The sequence below is a fragment of the Halichoerus grypus genome, chromosome 5 (assembly GCF_964656455.1).
Source record: "Halichoerus grypus chromosome 5, mHalGry1.hap1.1, whole genome shotgun sequence".
Lineage (NCBI taxonomy): Eukaryota > Metazoa > Chordata > Mammalia > Carnivora > Phocidae > Halichoerus > Halichoerus grypus.
In genome coordinates, this window is record NC_135716.1 from 133564558 (window position 1) to 133583034 (window position 18477).

Sequence of the window (18477 nt, forward strand, 5' to 3'; positions counted from 1 at the left end):
TAATACTACTACTAATACATTAGTTCTAAAAAATGATATTGCCAAAATGATACAGAACATGGTAGCCTTTAAACATCATTAATCCACTGAGGGGAACCTGTTTTAAGAAAAGGACATTTTATGGCATCCTACCTCTAATGGTAAATTTACAAAAACATGTGCACCATGGTCAAGAGAACTATACATGGAGAAATATATCATCATAGTGAGCGGTGTTTGTTTTCAAATCCAATATTCAGAGCATAAGGACAGACTTTTAGGCCAATCCTGTTAGCTGGAATAGTTGAGTTTGGCTGAGGCAGAAGTTGAGAAGTTGAGATATTAGTTCCAATGAAAGACCCCAGTGGTCCCCAAAGGATACCCAAGAAGGTGTCACATCCCCTATATCACTAATCAGCAGGGAAGTTGTCAGACACATAGCATGCTTTTAAATAAAGTTTGAGGATAGAAGATGAGGATTTGGAATTAGAGCTTCCTAGCTCCAGTCTCAAAATTTTTAATGTCACCTAGCCTTGGTTCCCTCAAGTAGAAATTACAATCTCTTCTACTAGGGTTGTTGTGGGAGGTTAAATGAGGTAATTTATGTAAAAGCAGTTAGCACTGAAAAAATGCTCCATAAACGTGAGCTTAACTGAAATCATCCTTAATAATAAAAACAGAAATAATTGGTACTAGGATGTCCAAACAGAGGGTGATTCACTTGGTGCTCTTTGGCTGAACTTTGGCTTTAGGACTGGGATGTAGCTGTAAAAGGCTCAGGGGCAATTACATTTTGGAATTTATCTTAAGGAAAAAGAAAGCAGGGGTGCCTGGGTGGCTCAGTTGGTTGAGCAGTTGCCTTTGGCTCAGGTCATGATTTCAGGGTCCTGGGATAGAGCTGCGTTGGGCTCCCTGCTCAGTGGGGAGTCTGCTCCTGCCTCTCCCTCTACCCCTCCCCCCCCCATGCTCTCAGGCACTCTCCCTCTCTCTCTCTCAAATAAATAAATAAAATCTTTTTTAAAAAAAAAGGAAAAAGAAAACTACTATGAAAAAATTTATCCAAAAGGTTGTTCATGGCAGTATAGTTTATAATGGTGATAATTTGAAAACAACCTAAATCTCCAACAATAAGGGACTAATTAAAGACATTCATTAAAAATTATACTGTAGATTAAATCAATAGAAGTATTTATTCTATATTATAAGTTTTAGAAGGCAAGGTCTAAAATATCTGAAGCAAAAATGTTAACATTTGTAAAATCTGGCTGGTAAAAACAGAGATGTCCACATAATTCACCATTTTTTATGATTTTTGTAAAACTTAAAAAAAAAAAAAGCCCATAACTTCCAAAATAGTATGTTCAGTAGAATCATTTATTATGCTGTACTTCTCACAATGTAAGACTCATCACAGTTTATTATAATCCTTGTTTCTTTCCATCTTCCCTGGTAGATTTGCAAGATATTTAGGGCAGCAGATACCTTGCTTATCTTACTCTCCCTAGCCCTTAGAACAATGCTTGAACATAAGAACTTCTTGATAAATATGTGTAAAACCACAGGCACCCCTGTAGAAATAAGACTGGAAGGATATACAACAAAATGGTAGCAGTACTTATCTTTGAGTTGTTTTGGGCTGGTCAATAATGGGTAATTCTTGTTTTCTATATCATGACCTGCAGGAACTTCAGGGGAACTCCTTTCAGATCTAGACTTCATTCGTCTAGGTCAGCACAAATAAATTGTTTAGTTGTAAAGACATACTATTTCTCATCCTTTACCTATATCATCCAGATTAATTTGCAGTTGTTTTGACTTCTCCGTGCCCAGTGCATTTGCAGCTTGGACCCAAACCAAATATTTCTTGCCACCTTGCAGTGAATCAGTGGAGATGTTAATATAACTTGAAGAAAGATATTGTTGCTCTTCTTCTGTCTCTAAACTTAAAAAAAAAAAAGATTATGATGACCAGTTGCATTTAGTTTGAATGAGTTATTCCTCAATTTTTTAATGCTACTTTTTTAGCCTGCTTTCAAAATACAAAAATGATTTCATTTTGAAAATTTTAAAAAATAAATTCAAGACTGTTCAGAGTCACACTATGACTTTCATGGGCCCTAAGTCGTTTTGCCTTTACGAACTCATTCTTCCATCAAGAAAAAAATAGTATATATGTGTGTGGGTGTGTGTACGTTTATATAGATACATATATATGTTCATATAGATTATGTTTTACAACAGTTGATATAAAAGCAAATATATTAATATTACATCTTAAACATTTTCTTTGACCTAATGGTTTATTTTTTCTTCTGATTTTATTTTATTTATTTTTTAAGATTTTATTTATTTACTTGACACAGGGGAGGGGAGAGAGCAAGCACAAACAGGGGGAGCGGGAGCGGCAAGCAGAGGGAGAAGCAGGCTCGCCGCTGAGCAAGAGCCCGATGTGGGGCTTGATCCCAGGACCCTGGGATCACGACCCAAGCTGAAGGCAGCCACTTAGCCAACTGAGCCACCCAGGTGCCCCTTTTCTTCTGATTTGAAATTAAATTAAGCATTTTCATGGACTCCTGAAAGTATCATGGGCCCTGGGCACTGTACCCACTATGCCTACTAGATAAGTCGACTCTAGACAGAGCTTGAAATAAATGAGTACCCTCTGGGAAGGAGCAATGCATAGGAACTCAGTACAAGGGCTTTGAGTCAGACATTTCTACCAGGTGTAGAGTGAGGGGTAAGAATGGCAGGAAGGATCAGGATAGGGTGAGAGATCTGGATGGGGTAGAGAAAGACCGATCTTCTGGGGGAAAACAACAACAACATCAACAACACCCCCCCCCCCCGCCCCCTGGCATGTTCTAAAATGAATAAATGAAGTGGCATGCCATTTTCAAGGAAGTTCAGAAAGTTCATCCTTTGGAGCATGAATGTGCAAGAAGTAACTTCAAGTAGAGCAGACAAGATCAAAAAGACTTCCTGTGGACTTTGAAACCAGAACTGACCAGATCTGGGGGCTGATTAGGTAAGGGGAAAGGAAGTCATTTGCTGCCAAAGAGGATGGAGAAGATAGAGGGGAGAGGCACAGTTTGGAGTGAGAGATAGAGCTACTAAATCATCACTTCAAATTATGTTCATTTAAGTTTTTATCATTGAATGAGTGAGGATCTCTAATCAGCCAATTTAGCTTAGTGAAATTTCAAATGTCATTGTTGAGGCTAAAATTTTAAATTTTATTAATTTCCATTGACTTTGGCTAGCAAGTTTGAGCCTCTTTGCTATGTCTGTTAAAAATTTCTGGGGCACCTGGCTGGCTCAGTCAGTAGAGCATGCAACTCTTGATCTGGGGGTCCTGAGTTGGAGCCCCATGTTGGGTGGAGAGATTACTTAATCAGTCTTAAAAATTTCTACTCCACAATATTTTTAGGGGGTAGGGGCTGGAAGTAGTGGTGAGGGGAGTATTGGGAAATGTTTCTTCCATCCTTTTCTGGTTTCTGGTTTCTGTGAGGAGAAACTGTCCTCAAAACTCCCCTGTTCTGTCTTGTCCCTCCCTCCCTCATCCCTCTTGAAGGTGGGCATGATTCTACTTATGAAGAACTGGACTGCATACCTCACAGTCCCTTCCTCTCTCCCGTTTTCCCTTGGGAGTCAGAAGACCACAGAAATGACCTTTTCTGGTCTTCTCCAATAAGCTGTAAGATTTAGAGGAGTTGGCCCTCAAGTGGGGATGTGCAGCTGTCTAATATTGGCTGTGATTGAGGGCAAGGGCAGTAAATCTGTTTAGTCTGGGAAGATCAGTATTAGAAAGTTCACTGTTGCCACATACCAAAACCATGCCCTCCATTAACAAGCTTCTTCAGTAATAAATATTATAAAATATTTTAAATGTTTAGTTATTTAAATATATATTTTAAAATATTTAAACATAACTATTTTTATATTTCTATTTTCACCTATTGGCTTTTTGATTTCTCTCAGTTGGTTTAGAACTCATGAGGAAAATCTGCAGAGATAAATATTGAGCCACCTCAGACTCTTATACACCATTACCTATAGTCAGATCCATTCATAACATGAAAGTGGTTTTCACTAGACTTCACTAAGTTTGCATTTTTTGAACCCTTTGAACTACCAACTCTTTTTATTTCCTTTTCTTAAGCTTCTCAGTCAGATTTTCTACATCCCTGGTAACTACATCCAAATTACCATTTCCACTTGTTCTTTAAGCTTTTTGTTGTGATTTCTGCCTTCACTTTTCCCATGAAACTACTCTTCTAAAATGGCATCCTTTCCAAGGTGAAGTCCTCTGAATCCTCTTTGTAGCATCCATCCCTCTTCATAACTTACAAGTCTCCCTTCCCTTGGCTACCCAGACTCTGTCTTCTGGGTGAGAGAGCCTACATCTTTTTCTCACACCTGCTTAGTGATATCTTTCCTCCTCCAACCCTCCACTTGGGTTGCCCTCCCTACTCCTCTAACCCCACCACAGTGAGGGTCAGCTCTTAGTGCTTGCCTTTTCCCTCAGCTCACTCATCTTCCTGGTTTCAATCACAACAATGGACAAAACATTCCACACATACAGCTACTGAGTATCTGCACTCTCACTGGGAGCTGCATTTGGAGATCTGCCTGAGACCAGAACTGTAGCATATTTACAACTTGTAAATTCTTCTTCTTGCCCATTTCTCTGTTGTTGTCAACAGCATGCTGCCTTTCTGATATCCTCAGTTTGCCATTTTTAACAACTTTTCCTCCATCACTTAAGAGCCAACCAAAGAAGGTGAAGTATTTCCTTAGCTATTATTTTCTTATCTTTTGTTCCTGTTTTGATAGCTGTGGCCATGGTCTAAGCCTTAGCTCTATATTATCTGTTTGGTATATTACTTGTAGATTCCTACGTTAATTGTATTACATGTGAAACCTAACTTAATATACATCTACTAACTTGGAGGGAAATAACCTTGGAATTTGAACAAAAGTGAAAAGACAAGTACCCTAAATTCTTACATTTAACAAACAGAACGCTTCACGAATTTGTATGTCATCTTTGATTAGGGGTCATGTTCATTTTCTCTGCACTGTTCCAATTATATATAGCATTTGTGCTGCTGAGGCAAGCACTGCTTGGTTTCTTTATCTAATACCATCAACTTTTTTCTGTCCTGGGGGACTGACTTGATAGGATTTATGGGAAAGGAAGAGTTGAAAAATCACAATCATTTCATCTCTACAGCTGCACTTCAGGTCCTGTTACTACTATGCATCTATATAGCAATGCCCCGAATTTCTCCAGCCCCACAATACCCCAGCCCAGATTATAACTTGCTGGCCACTATGATCTGTTAGAATCCAAAGTGGCATGCTTGCTGAGACACAGAACTCCAGAGGGGAAAAGAGGAACCAGCCTCACTCTACCAAGCAATAAATGCATTTATGTATCAAAATACTACAGAATTTACATATCTGTATTTTAAACTTATTGCCACCACCAGAGCAGGATAATCTCAGCAGGCAACCAAGGAATCTCTCTAAGGCTGACAGGGATACGTGGATAGGGGTGAGGGGTCTACCTGGAATGAAGGTGGCAGCAGCTACTCTAGTTCAGCTTAGGTTTTTAACCCTCAGTGCATATTTTCCGGTGCTGCCTCTTTCCTCTCAACAGCAGGGAGATCACTATGAACACCAGGAGAGGACAAGGACATATCATAGTGATGAAAAGCAGAGGGCTTGGGTTTTAGAAAAAAAACCTAGGTTCAAATCCCAGCTCTGCCCCTCAATAAAATGTGGGACTTGGAGCCAGTTACTTAACCTCTATGTACTTCAGTTGACTCATCCGTACAACAGAAAGAATAACATCGATGTAATCATGAGTAAATAAGATAAGTGAGTGAGATAAGGAAGCATGGAGCCGATGGCTTAACAACAATAAAGGGCTTATTAAACACACAATTATTACTGTGGATTAAAAGGTATTTATGATAAGACTTTTACACATTCTAAAGAATACAAATGAAACCTTAAAAGTTGTTATATTTCAACAAGCAAAATTTCTTTTATATTACTTGTATCTGAAATAAAATCCTTCCATTAAATTCAGGTGTTTGCATAGTTCCCTTATATATTTTTTTGAAATAAGATGGAATGTAAATAAATTACAGAGAGTTTGTTTTAAGGTATGCTAAACTCATGCTCAATAAGATTTCAAATGTGAAAATAAGAAAATGGCAAATATGGGTTAAGTAGCAAGTAGGGCATCTCTGAGTATTTTCCAGTTAGAGAAAACCACATGCATGTCCTTGGTTTGTGGCTAATTCTTTTATCTTTTATATTGAGACCACAGTCAAAATGGAAATATATTCTTAAACCAACATTAACCATAGTTATTAGGTAATTTAATTCTGCTTTTAAAGTCTAACTTCATGTTAGCACCTAGATCACAAACACTGTTTTAGATGAAGAATCAGTAATAATGAATAAATGACTATAACTTTGGGGCTATTTTAACATAAAACCATATATTACAGAGTTTTCAAATTTCTTATTTCTATTTCTGGTTTCAGTGTGCTTACTAATACATACCAGATTGTTTTTTGAAGGGAGTCAGCATGATTTATATGTCTCTGAAGTTTCCTATGCATCTCACCCTAGTTGTTTTTAATAGATTTTCAATAAACACTGACAATTTATGATGATAATGGTGAATAGTGTTTTCCATTTATTTAGCCACTCATTCAACAGATATTTATTTAACATCCACTATGGTCCAAGCGCTACTTTAGACACTGGGAATACAACAATGGACAAAACAGATAAAAGTCCCACTCTTTCTTTCTGAGCCCATAGCGCTCTCACAAACATGGTAAATGGCGAGAACATTCACCATTCAAAACATGGTGAATGTTCCTAAAACCTGCCGGACTTTCTGCAAGTGTGGCAAGGACCAACCCCACAAAGTGACACAGTACAAGAAAGGCAAAGATTCTCTTTATGCCCAGGGAAAGCAGTGTTATGGCAGGAAGCAGAGTGGCTATGGTGGGCAGACTAAGCCGATTTTCTGGAAAAAGCCTAAAACTACAAAGAAGATTGTGCTGAGGTTTGAATGTGTTGAGCCCAACTGCAGATCTAAGAGAATGCTGGCTATTAAGAGATGCAAGCATTTTGAATTGGGAGGATATGAGAAAAGAAAGGGCCAAGTGATCCAGTTCTAAGCTTCATATTTTGTTATATCATGAAGACAATAAAATCTTGAGGTTATTTTTACTTCATTTGGTTGCAGTTGGTCTTTTAAGAGGGAAATAAACTAGTGCCATCAATAAAATTCCCCTTGTGAGGCAGTTTATGCTTGAAAAAACAAAAACAAAAACAAAACAGATCAAGTCCCAACCTTCATGGAGCACACATTCTGGTGGAAACAAATAAATATATGATATACCATGTGGTGATAAATGTTTAGAAGAAAAATAAAGCAAAAAGGGGTTAGGAAGTGCTAGAAGTAGGAGTGGGGATTTTTTTTCTTTTTTTAAGGAAGATGAAGATGAGGAAGGCCTGTCTAAGAAGGTGACTTTCCTTCTCTCTGGAGGAAGAGCTTTCTAGAGATATGCAAAGACACTGAGGCAGAATCTTGCTTGTCCTGTTCAAAGAACAGCAAGGACATCAGTGATGTTTTTTGGTGTAGGTGAGGCAGATAGAAAGAGATTAAAGATGAGATCAGAGAGTCTGGAGGAGGGAGAGATTTCAAAGTTATTATAAGGTCACACCATTGAAGGACTCTGGCTTTGATCTGTGAGAGAAATGGGAGGTTTTGAGCAGAGGAGTGACATGATCTGAGCTGCATGTGAAAAGAATTACTCTGGCTACTTGCATATAATAATAACTGTAGGAAGGCAAAAGTGGAGGGTAGGGCACCAGTTAGGAAGTTTTTACTAACCTGGATGAGAAATGATATGGTTTGGCTCAGGATTGCAAAGTGGATAGTGAGAAGAGGTCAAATACAATAGGTTTTGCTGATTAATTTTGTTAAGGGCATGGTAGGGAGGAATCTAGGAGGACTCCAGTGATTTTGACCTAAATAATACGAAGATGGAGTTGCCATTTACTGAGAAGGGGAATGCAGTGTGGGTAAAAGAAACAGGGTGTTTCGTTTTGAACATGTTAGCTTTGACATATCTTTTGGATGTCTAAGAGAGTGCTGAATAAGATGTTAGATATATGGTAGCTGTGGGAAGGGGAGATGTCTAGACTCAAGGTAGATAAATTAGGAAGTTTTACACTATAAATTTGCATTATGTCTTTTAGGTAATGAGTATAGATAGAGATAAAAGGAGATCCTAGGAATAAAGCTATGGGGACCTATTACTTTACTAGAAATGAAGAGGGGGGCGCCTGGGTGGCTCAGTCGGTTAAGTGGCTGCCTTCGGCTCAGGTCATGATCCTGGGGTCCTGGGATCGAGCCCCGATTCCGGCTCCCTGCTCAGCGGAGAGCCTGCTTCTCCCTCTCCCTCTGCATGCCACTCTGCCTACTTGTGCTCTCTATCTATCTGTCAAATAAATAAATAAAATCTAAAAAAAAAAAAAAAAACGGTTAGAAATGAAGAGGCATCAGCTAAAGAGTCTGAGAAAAAAGCATCCAGGAAAGTTGGAGGAGTGGTGTCCTCTAAGCCAAAAGAAGGAAGTGAAAAGCTTAATTAAATGCTCCTGATAGGAAGATAAGGACTGAGAGAAACCACCGAATTTGCTAATGGGGAAGTCGTCAGTGACACTGATAAGACCTGTCTCAGTGTACAGCAAAAAATTGACTAAACTAGATTCAAGAAAAGATGAGAGAGGAAGTAGAGACAAAAAGCACAGACAACTCTTGAGTTTTGCCATAAAGAGGAGCAGAGAAATAGGATAGTGGAGAGAGGAAGGACCAAGGGATTTTACATTTTTCAAGAGGGCAGATGCTGCAGGTTGTTTGAAAGTTGGTGGGAATGATCCAGTAAAGATAGAAGAGGTGATCATGCAGAAAAGAGAGGAGCATTGTTGGAGCAATTTTCTCCAGGAGACAGGAGGGGTAAGATCTAGCACACAAAGTAGAGAGTTGGCCTCAGGGCAACTGTAGTTCATCCACAGTAGTAGAAAGGAAGACCAAGTATATGGGTACAGATATCAATGCATCAGTAGATGGGGGAGGCTTATGGTATTTCTCATTGCTTCTGTTTTCTCAGTGAAATTAGAAAGCAGGTCATCAATAGAGAATGAGGAGGGAGAAAAGCCGCGGGAGACCAGAAATGAGAGAACAAGTAATGAAATAATTATTGGCTTAGTGGAGGAATGACTTGGCCAGTGATAGGTAGCAGGATACTGGGTGGCTATGTGGGCCCCAATGAGATTAATGGTTATGAATATAAAGTCGCATCAGTCAGTAAGTCTATGTTTGTCCCCAGCCAGAATTAGCTTTCCTAGTATAGGTGCAGAATCAGTGAGGACATGGATTTAAAAATATGAACTGCTTAAGTCCTAGAAGAATTATTGAAATATAACATCACAGCCTTAAAAATATTTGGAATCATGCCAAAGAACTCTTTCTGATTATTAGGAATATGCATATAGAGGAGAAGAAGAAATGGCAAAAACAAACAGGTCATATGAATTGACAGAATAGGCAATTGACCCTAGGGGGTCTAAAATGATATCTCATCTAAAAATAATTGCCCTACTGGCCTTTCACAGTGCCTGAAAATTCTATCATTGGTGTTATTCTAATAACTTTATGACCTTGTCATGCACAGAGATGGTGCCTATCCACAAAAAAATCTCTAGAGTTTAACATAGTAACAAGAAGGCACAAAATGTTAAATAAATATTTGCTAAATTGGCTTGAATGGAATAGAATGAAGGGCCATCATGCATTCATTTTTATTCAGCAAGTATTCATTGAGTAGAAGACACTACAACAGACATTGCAAGAATTTCTAAGAAAGAACATATTTACATGAAGCTGTTGAGGGTAATAGACAATAGTCAGTAGATGTTTATTAGCAGAGTTTCTTCTTCTTTGGTTTCTCCTATCACCACTTATTGTATAAGTATATATATATACACATATATATATATAGCAAAATACAGAGGGTAGAGGAAGGTATGTGAATGGCCACGCAGCTCTGCTGGTGGGGTCACCACAAAGATACTAGGGGGAAAGAAAGCTCTTGAAGCAACACAGATAAATTCCTCTGTTTTACAACTTCAACCCAACACCGGAAGGGAAGGCCTGATGATCTGTAGGCTGCAATAGAGGGAATGCCACCTTTCTGCCACTAGTGGAACAAGTGGGTGGACTGAGGTAAAGTACCTCTCCTGTATATGTGATTTTACTGGAAAACAGAACCACATGGGTTGGAAGTGAAACCTTGCAAATGCTGATCTCTATACCTATCTGCCAAAGTGGAAAATACCCTAAGAACCAAGGATCCAGAATAACCTTTTTAAACTACCTCAACCATAAACTTTTTCCTGGGGGGAAAGACCTTTTGATAGTTAGAAAAATTAACTTTCTTTTCTCTATTTTTTTCAACTCATTGGTGTGTTTTTAATTAATTTTAAGATGAACAGATGTTTATTCCCTTTTCCAATTTGTGCCTCTATGAGCTCATTCTTTGAATTTGCTACAGAAGAACATTCGCTTTTATGCTAATCCTTCACATCTTTTAGGTCCTTTTTAAAATATAAAATTCCATTAATCTGGACTTAATTCAGAATTTGAGTTAGGTTTGTCTGAGTTTGACTATAATTTACTGTTGGATTTTAGAAAATATGGTGAAAAAGTTTTTCTAATGGGTAAGACTTTGTATTATTATTATTTAACTAGACTGTGAAGGGAGAATGTGGGAAATGTCTATTTCTACTTATCAGAGTAATCACTCAATAAATATTAATTGAGCAGTTACAATGCACCAGGCCTCATCCTAGGCTCAAGTGATACAGCAGTGAACAAAATAAAAATTCTTGCCCATATTGAGTTTACATTTCTAGTCTGAATGAATGAGTTTACTATTGACATATGCACAACTGCTAAAAAATTAGTCTTATTTGTATTTTTTTAGTTTATTTTTCTCCAGGAAAGTCTTGCTTTTAGAGCACATTTAACATCTCTTTCTAGATAGTCATCTGCTTAAAGTTACTGTTACTTGAAAATAATGTAGTAAAATTATTGTTTATAATATCCTGTAAATGATCATTTTTTAATGGCCTTATGTTAATCTCCTCACCTAAATCAGTCAGGTTTTGATGTAAGAACAAATCAAAATCAAACAAGCCTAGGATGTCAGCCTTGAGTGTCACCATAATACTCTGCCTTTTTGTTGTTGTTTTTAAACATTTCCTATTTGCAAGTCATTTTTTATAGCTTGTGTCGTATAAGCTTTGGAACACCCAGTATGGTATTATCCTCATTTCACGGGAAGATACGGCTTGGCAAAGCTAAATAACTTTTCCAAGATCACACAGGTAGAAATTATGCCAGATACTGTTAGATGACAGTGCTAGATTCTATCAACAATGCCGTTCTCCTAGGTTCCCATCCAGATAGAGTAGACATGTAACCCAGTTCTGGCCAATGAGATGCCAGTGGAAGTCCGTGGGGGGACGTTCTTCTTCCTTCACCACTTTTCCTGCCTGGGACTTGGATGAGAAGCCTAGAGGTGCAGCTTCTGAGGATTAAGGCCAACACACTAAAGCTTATAGAGGAGAAAGGTGGAAAAAGCCTTTGGGATATCAGTGAGTAATCATGCCAGCTCTGTAATTCCTACCACTATGGCTTGATATAAGTAAAGCCCCATCTGTTTAAGTCACTGCACTTAGGTTTTCTGATATTTGCATGATAAAAAACACCTAACGGATAAATTTCAGAACTGGAAATCAAAAGTAAAACTCAACACAGCCCCCACCCCCTCTCCATTCTTTCCAATGGATAGTTCTGGAAGCATGCTCTTTTATAAATGTATTCTTAATACTTTCAAGGTGACTTTTTGAGTACTGAGAACAATCTCAACACTCATAACTACTACAGGTATTTCTCACTTTATAAGCTAGATGTATTTCTCAAAAAAGCCACGTGTAAATAATTTAAACATATGTAACTGAATGCATTAATGGATTTTAAGAAAAATCTATAATAAATAGGCAAAATACTTGGAGAACATTTTTTTTTTTTATGATACTAAATAGGAAATTAGGTGGTGGTTGGCAAGTTTTTGTTTAACAAATATATCTTCTCAAATTGTGGTATGCCTGTTCCAAATTTATAATGCAATTTTATTGTCAGGAACTTGAGACAGCAAATAAGTGGGACCTGAAAGAATTAACTCATACCCACTAGGTTGGCAATAACCAATAAGATAATAATAAGTGTTGGCAAGAACGTGGAGAAGTTGGAATCTTCATATACTTCTGGTAGGAATGTAAAATAGTGCAGTTGTTTTAGAAAACAGTATGGTAGTTCCTCAAAAGGTTAAACAGAATTAACGTATGACCCAGCAATTCTATTCCTAAGTATATGCCCAAGAGAAATGAAAACCTGTGTCTACCGAAAATCTTGTACATGAATATCTCAGAAGCATTACTCATAATAACCAAAAAGTGGAAACAACCCGAATGTCCATCAGCTAATGAATGGATAAAGTAAATGTGATATATTCATACATTATTTGGCCATAAAAAGGAATGAAGTACTTATACATGCTAGACTAAGGATGAAACTTGAAATCCTCGTGCTAAGTGAAAGAGACAGTCGCAAGAGACCACGTATTATATGACTCCTTTTATAAGAAGTGTCCAGAGCAGGCAAATGCTCAGAGGATGCCTCGGGATGGGAAAGTTGAGGGAAATGGAGTTATTCCTAATGGATACAATTTACTTTTGGCATAAGAAAATGTTCTAAAATTGTGGTGTTGGTTGCACAACTCTGTGAATATACTAAAATCATTGAATGCTATACTTTAAATAAGGCGAATCGTATGGTATGTGAATTATACTCTATAAAGCTGTTATATTAAAAAGAAAGAAAAAAACCAACCAGTGAGGATCAGTGGGCCCATGAGGTAGTAAAAGTTCCAGGAGATAGTAAAATCCTCAAGGTACCATGCTTTCTCTGTCAATCTGGCACTATCTAGCTTTTCTGTGAGCTTCCATTGTGGGAGCTGCTTCCATACTGCTTTCATTTTCAAAACTAAAGTTGACTTTATAAGGAGACTCTTAAGTTTTCTTGTCCTCTTTTCATCTCAAAAGGACTACTTTGCCCTAGAAGCAGAGGGTAAAGGTTAAGTCTCTGACCTGTGTTAGAACCCTGGCTTCCTTACCATCTTAGCTAAGTCACTTGGGAGAGGTAATATGAGCACTGTAAAATGGGGACAGTAATGATAGTTATTTCACAAGGTGGAGTTGAGGACTGAAGATGTAGTGCACATGACAACATAACCTATGCCTAATCTCCATGTTTCCATCATCTCTTTGATACCCGACCTTGCCTCTGTGTAACCCCTGCTTAGAATGAAAGGTGTGAGCGTCTTGCCCGTGGCATATAGCTGGTGACTGCAGGCTTAGCAATGTATTCATAAAATCTGCCCCGTTTTTACACAGAATTTCTTGAATGGAGAAGTGTTACCTTTTATATTTCAATCAAAATTATTCTGAGTATGTCACAGGTGGAGAGAGAGAGCACGATTGGAAGATTATTCTCTTCTACTGTGATGAGACCTGGTTATCGTCTTTCAAACATGCTCTGTGATCTGGTTCCCATGCCACATCAGCAAAAAATAACTAAATTGGGAAGAAGGCAGTCAGGCCAGCCCAATTTCAAATCCCACCTCACCCTCTCTGTAGCTATGTGGCCCTGGATGTATCGCCTAACCCCATCGAGCCTCAGTCACTTCGTCTACAAAAATCAGAAAAATAATCATATATACCTCACAAGATTGTGTAAGGGATTAAATGAAGTAACACATATAAAGCTTTTGGCTGAATACTTGGCAAATAGTAAGGGCCCCATACATGCTTTTTAAAAAATAAGTAGTTTGGGAAATTTTTTGAGAGTTACAAACAGAAAAAAAGTATACTTCAAATACACCATTGAAAGCATTCTTAAAAAAAAAATAAACTAAACAAAATGAGAAACATGGGTGGGTGACCAACTTAACCTTTTTTTTTTTTTAATTGATGGTTTTATTTCCAACTTTAACACTAACAGAGGATTCCAAAACAGACTAATATATGTGAGAATAGTTTAAATGTAACAAAGAAAGAATTCAGCTATGTACATTGGAGGGAAGGGGATTTTTTCATATCAACCTCTTCCGATTTTGCTGTTTCTGAACAAGTATACATGTTTTCCCAATTTAATTTAGTACAAAGTAGTACAACTTTGATGACCAACGATTTTTCTGTAAGCATAAAACTTAAGAGATTTTGGCTGTGTGGTCATCTTGGCTCCTGAAGTCTGGTTATGGTAAGAATGTGACAAAAGAGTATTTCCTCAAAGCCCTTCTGGACTCCAAGTAGAAAATTATCATTTTCACTCAGTTATTACTTTCACTTTTAAAACTGAAAGTCCTGTGTCCTGGGAACTTCCTTTAGTCTCAGACAAACCAGAAGAGATGGTCAGCCTGTACAGACACCAAATTTAAGATTTCGAGATCATTATTAATAACTAATGGATTCCATGAATTTAGTGCTAATGGTGGACGTGGCGCTGTGCTACATGCTTTAAAAACCAAATTCCACTGAAATAATTAGAAAAATCTGTGCATTAGGTTCTGTTCTTATGCCCGTTTTCAAGATAAAAGAAAGGCAATTTGGAGAGGTTGACTAAGTTGCCTAAACCCTAGAAAGAGGATAGAGCTGAGATGAAAGCAAAGGTCCTTTTAAAACTATTCTGTGCTATATTCCCATTAGGTTTCTGCCCCCAGTTACATACCAATGAATCAAAGGACAGAAAGTTTATAGACCGCGTTGTCCCAGAGAGTGAAAATATGAGTGGCCCTAAAAGGGTTTGGGTAGCTTCACTGATGATAATTAGGGAATTGGGGGAAATCAGTGTGTACATTTACTGTTTATGGTTCGTTTTTTTGGATCCCTGCTGGAGGCAGAACACTGGCTGGACTGGAGTAGAATTGCTCATGTTAAACTGTTGTAGGAACCTACCTCTTCACATACACCACATACTTTGTGTCTATGTAGGTGGGCTTCCCGGAATTCCAGGTACAAGTCATGTTGCCTGAGTATTCATAAATGACACAGGTTACCTTGTCAGGAACATCTGGTGGATCTGCAACAAAATGTATCACTTAGAAGCCACCCTAGAAACATAAAGTTCTTTATCAAGTAGTTAGTTGATAAACTTTCCATTTTATTTAGGAAACCAGCCCAATCAGCACTCAGTACCTCCCTCATTCCATCCCGTTCACCTCACCTTACTACCTACTTTGCCATCAGGCATCGCTACTCTCCTTTGTAATACTTTACTATATTCTCCACGCCTCTGGGGATACTAATATGATCAAGTTTCTCCCATCCCCCCCCACAAAAAAAATCACTCCTCAAATCCTCTATCCTCATCTACCACTGTATCTCCTTTTCTTAACAGCTAAACTAAGGGCCCTATATTATACTGGTCTTTTACTTCATCTCCCATTTGCTCTTGAACCCCAGACAATGAAGAGTCAGACCTACAATTCCATCAAAACCCTGTTGCTAAGGTCATTAATGACTTTCTAATCAACGAATTCCAAGATATCTGTGCAATCACCATTGAGCTTGACTTCTACAGCATATGTAAGTAAACTATAATACACTCTTAAAATACATCCCCCAAAAAAGTTGTAGATGATAATTTAAGTAAGCACTAGAAATATGTTTAATTAAGGAAGTTCTGGCCATATGATAAAGTGAAAAATGCAGGTTGCAAAATAGTGTAATATAGTGATCTCATTCGAGAGAGAGACAGAGGGAGAGGGGTTGGGAAGGAGGAGAGAGAGGGAGAAAGGGAAGAGAGAGAGAGAAACTAGAACTTGAAAGACATATTTCAAATTATTAAACCGGGGTTGTTAGTAGTGAGATTATGGGATTATAGAGATAATGGGTATTTCCTTTCTGCTGGTCTAAATTTTTAAAAACTTTCTATGTTGTATGCAATTTGATTTTATAATTAAAAAACAATTTCAAGCAGTAAGAACATACTAAAGTACTTTAAAACATTTTGATGAGTTGTAACATTGAGTTACAATGGGGAGAAACTGGAATCCAAATAAGTGAAAAGAAATACTTAAGTTTTATTTGAGTCTTAAAGGAGGTAGGTCTGGAAACATAAATTTAAGTCATTTTGAATATTGATTGAGTTGTGGTCCCTCACTGATTACAGTGATTTGTGCTAAAGTTATTTTTCCCTTCTGGTTTTAGACAGAATACAATTGATTTGGCCATCATAAAAGACAATGGTCAATCTTTTGGGCTATGTTATTCCACAGCATTCTATATAAAGTGAATGCTCAGAGTTATAAATGACTCGTGGTTAATTAACTTTGCAAAAGATCAAATAGATTATATACTCACATGCGAATAAGTGCAATATTTGTTAATGTGAAATATATAAAGATGGGAGTATGATTAGTTATGAGAGTAAGACCGGGTTGTTGTTAATCTCATTGCCAGTTTATCCAACGTCAAGGAGAAAAACCCGCTATCCAGCCAGGTATCAGAGAATACTCTGAAATATACAAGGATGAGGCTTATGTGTTTTTTTTTTTTCTACCAATCCCATCCCTCCCCTATTATTGGAGCACTTACTAATCACGGGCCAGATTTCTTGTTAATTCAGAGTCTAGCCAAGGATCATTTTCTACTGAGAGTTTCTTGAAGGTAGAATCCCTCTTCTTTGAATTTCTAGCATTTAAGACATTTTTGGTGCATGGCAACCACTCAGTAAAGTTTTTCTCATAATTTGATTGGCTTGATTAATAAAATGATAATGAGGAGAATTTAAAATGAACAGAGGCACAGTGCTTCTGGCAAAGATCACTGCAATTCTTTTCCCAAAGAGAGCACAGGCCAGCCTAATTGTGCCAGGAATGATACTAGATAGCAATGTTAAAGACAAATATTCAGGGACTTTTATTGGATAAAAAGTATGCTTTCCTCACAATAAGTAGAAATCAAAGATGGTCAAAATTTAAGTCAAAGATATTTAAACTTTTAAATAAATGATTAAGTGGAAACAGATTGTTCCATGTATGGTTTACTTTAATTTGGTATTTTTAAATGAATAAAGACATCTTATAATATTTTATCCCATGATTGGTGTGAAACTGATAAAACAAAATTCCCATAATATGTGTGCATTTAATCACAGATGAGATTCTTGGAAGTGTTTAAAATGATGACTAAAAATGGAAATTGTGATAATAATAGTTTATATTTCACAGGTTACATATTAAAGTACAGAAGCTTTTAAATATATTTGGATTTCTCTTCAGGGAAAGCACTGACTCATTTATTTTCTCTCTCTTTTATGCTTTGTTTCCAGTCTAAAAAAAAATACACATAATCATTTTATTCAAAACAGTGATGATAAGTTAACATAGTAAAGCTCACAGGACAAATATCCTGTGATCAAAGTAACCCAGTGAAAGCAATGTGATTTCTAGAGTACCACAAAAACCCTCAAAAACCTTTTTTTGACCTACTTAAATAGGAAGTTTTGTTTGCTAAGAATGCAGAGCCCAAGAACATAGGGGCTCTTGGGTCCAAGAGTTAGAGTAAATTCTTACCTGGCATTTATAATGTCACACTCATAACCAGAGCCCTGTGTAAGAAGTTACAACTCACAAAGTAAATAAATGGAAAGAGTGATGTTCTTTCTAAGCAGCCAGCAGCAGAGAATCTAAATTCTTCTATGATGTCGTCCCAGAAGGGGAGCAAAGGCTGTTCCCTGACCCTAAACATGACCTGGTGGTTGTGTTTGGGGGCAACACTAGAAGAAGCTGTTGGGGGTAATTTGTCACTCAAATTGCAACTTAAGGAAGGAGGCCATACTTCTTTTGCCTCCTTTCTTCCTCTGGCTCAAATTAAAAGCTAACCTTTGCCCATAACTGTGAAAATTGCTTTGCCCTCCAAAGAAATTGTATCTTCTCTCAACACCCCACCTCCACCCACCAAAGGATAAATAGTAAAATATTTAAGCATTAAGTGTTTATGTTTCCTGAGGATGTGGACAAGCTAAGGAGTCCTCATACATCAGATAAGATGTCCGCCTATGGCTTCAATTCCCATAATTTAGGGCAAGTTTAGTATGCTATTATCAGTTTAAGTCATGAGTTGGCCAACTTTATTCTTTGACCCCAGAAGTTACTGCGGTCCTTCCTCAGTTCACCTCTACCACCTCCCATAGCTCTTCTTTCTTTTGAAAATCATGCAAGATCAGGTTCCCAGAATTAAGTACGACAATGGCCTTATTTAGAACAAGGAAGCCTC

The 18477-nt window shown here is 37.6% G+C and overlaps 2 protein-coding genes and 1 non-coding gene across 3 annotated transcripts in view; 1 reads left to right on the forward strand and 2 right to left on the reverse strand.

Annotated features, from left to right (window-relative positions):
• Nucleotides 1-18477, reverse strand: part of IL23R (interleukin 23 receptor) — a 63456-nt gene that overhangs the window by 39668 nt on the left and 5311 nt on the right. Inside the window, exons 3-4 of the mRNA XM_078071730.1 lie at nucleotides 15154-15277; nucleotides 1761-1921 (exon numbers count right to left, since the gene is read on the reverse strand). Of these exons, the coding sequence (XP_077927856.1) occupies nucleotides 1761-1921; nucleotides 15154-15277 (285 nt within the window). The remainder of the gene's footprint in view (nucleotides 1-1760; nucleotides 1922-15153; nucleotides 15278-18477) is intronic.
• LOC118526454 (U6 spliceosomal RNA) lies at nucleotides 4990-5089 on the reverse strand. The gene has a single exon (XR_004912631.1). It is a non-coding gene; the product is annotated as a U6 spliceosomal RNA (small nuclear RNA).
• LOC118526424 (large ribosomal subunit protein eL42-like) lies at nucleotides 6870-7187 on the forward strand. Its single transcript, XM_036077673.2, has one exon. The coding sequence runs from the start codon at nucleotides 6870-6872 to the stop codon at nucleotides 7185-7187; it is 318 nt and encodes a 105-aa protein (XP_035933566.2).

Excerpts from the sequence above, each read along its gene's own strand:
- LOC118526424 (XM_036077673.2), top strand. The coding sequence starts at position 6,870 with ATGGTGAATGTTCCTAAAACCTGCCGGACTTTCTGCAAGTGTGGCAAG.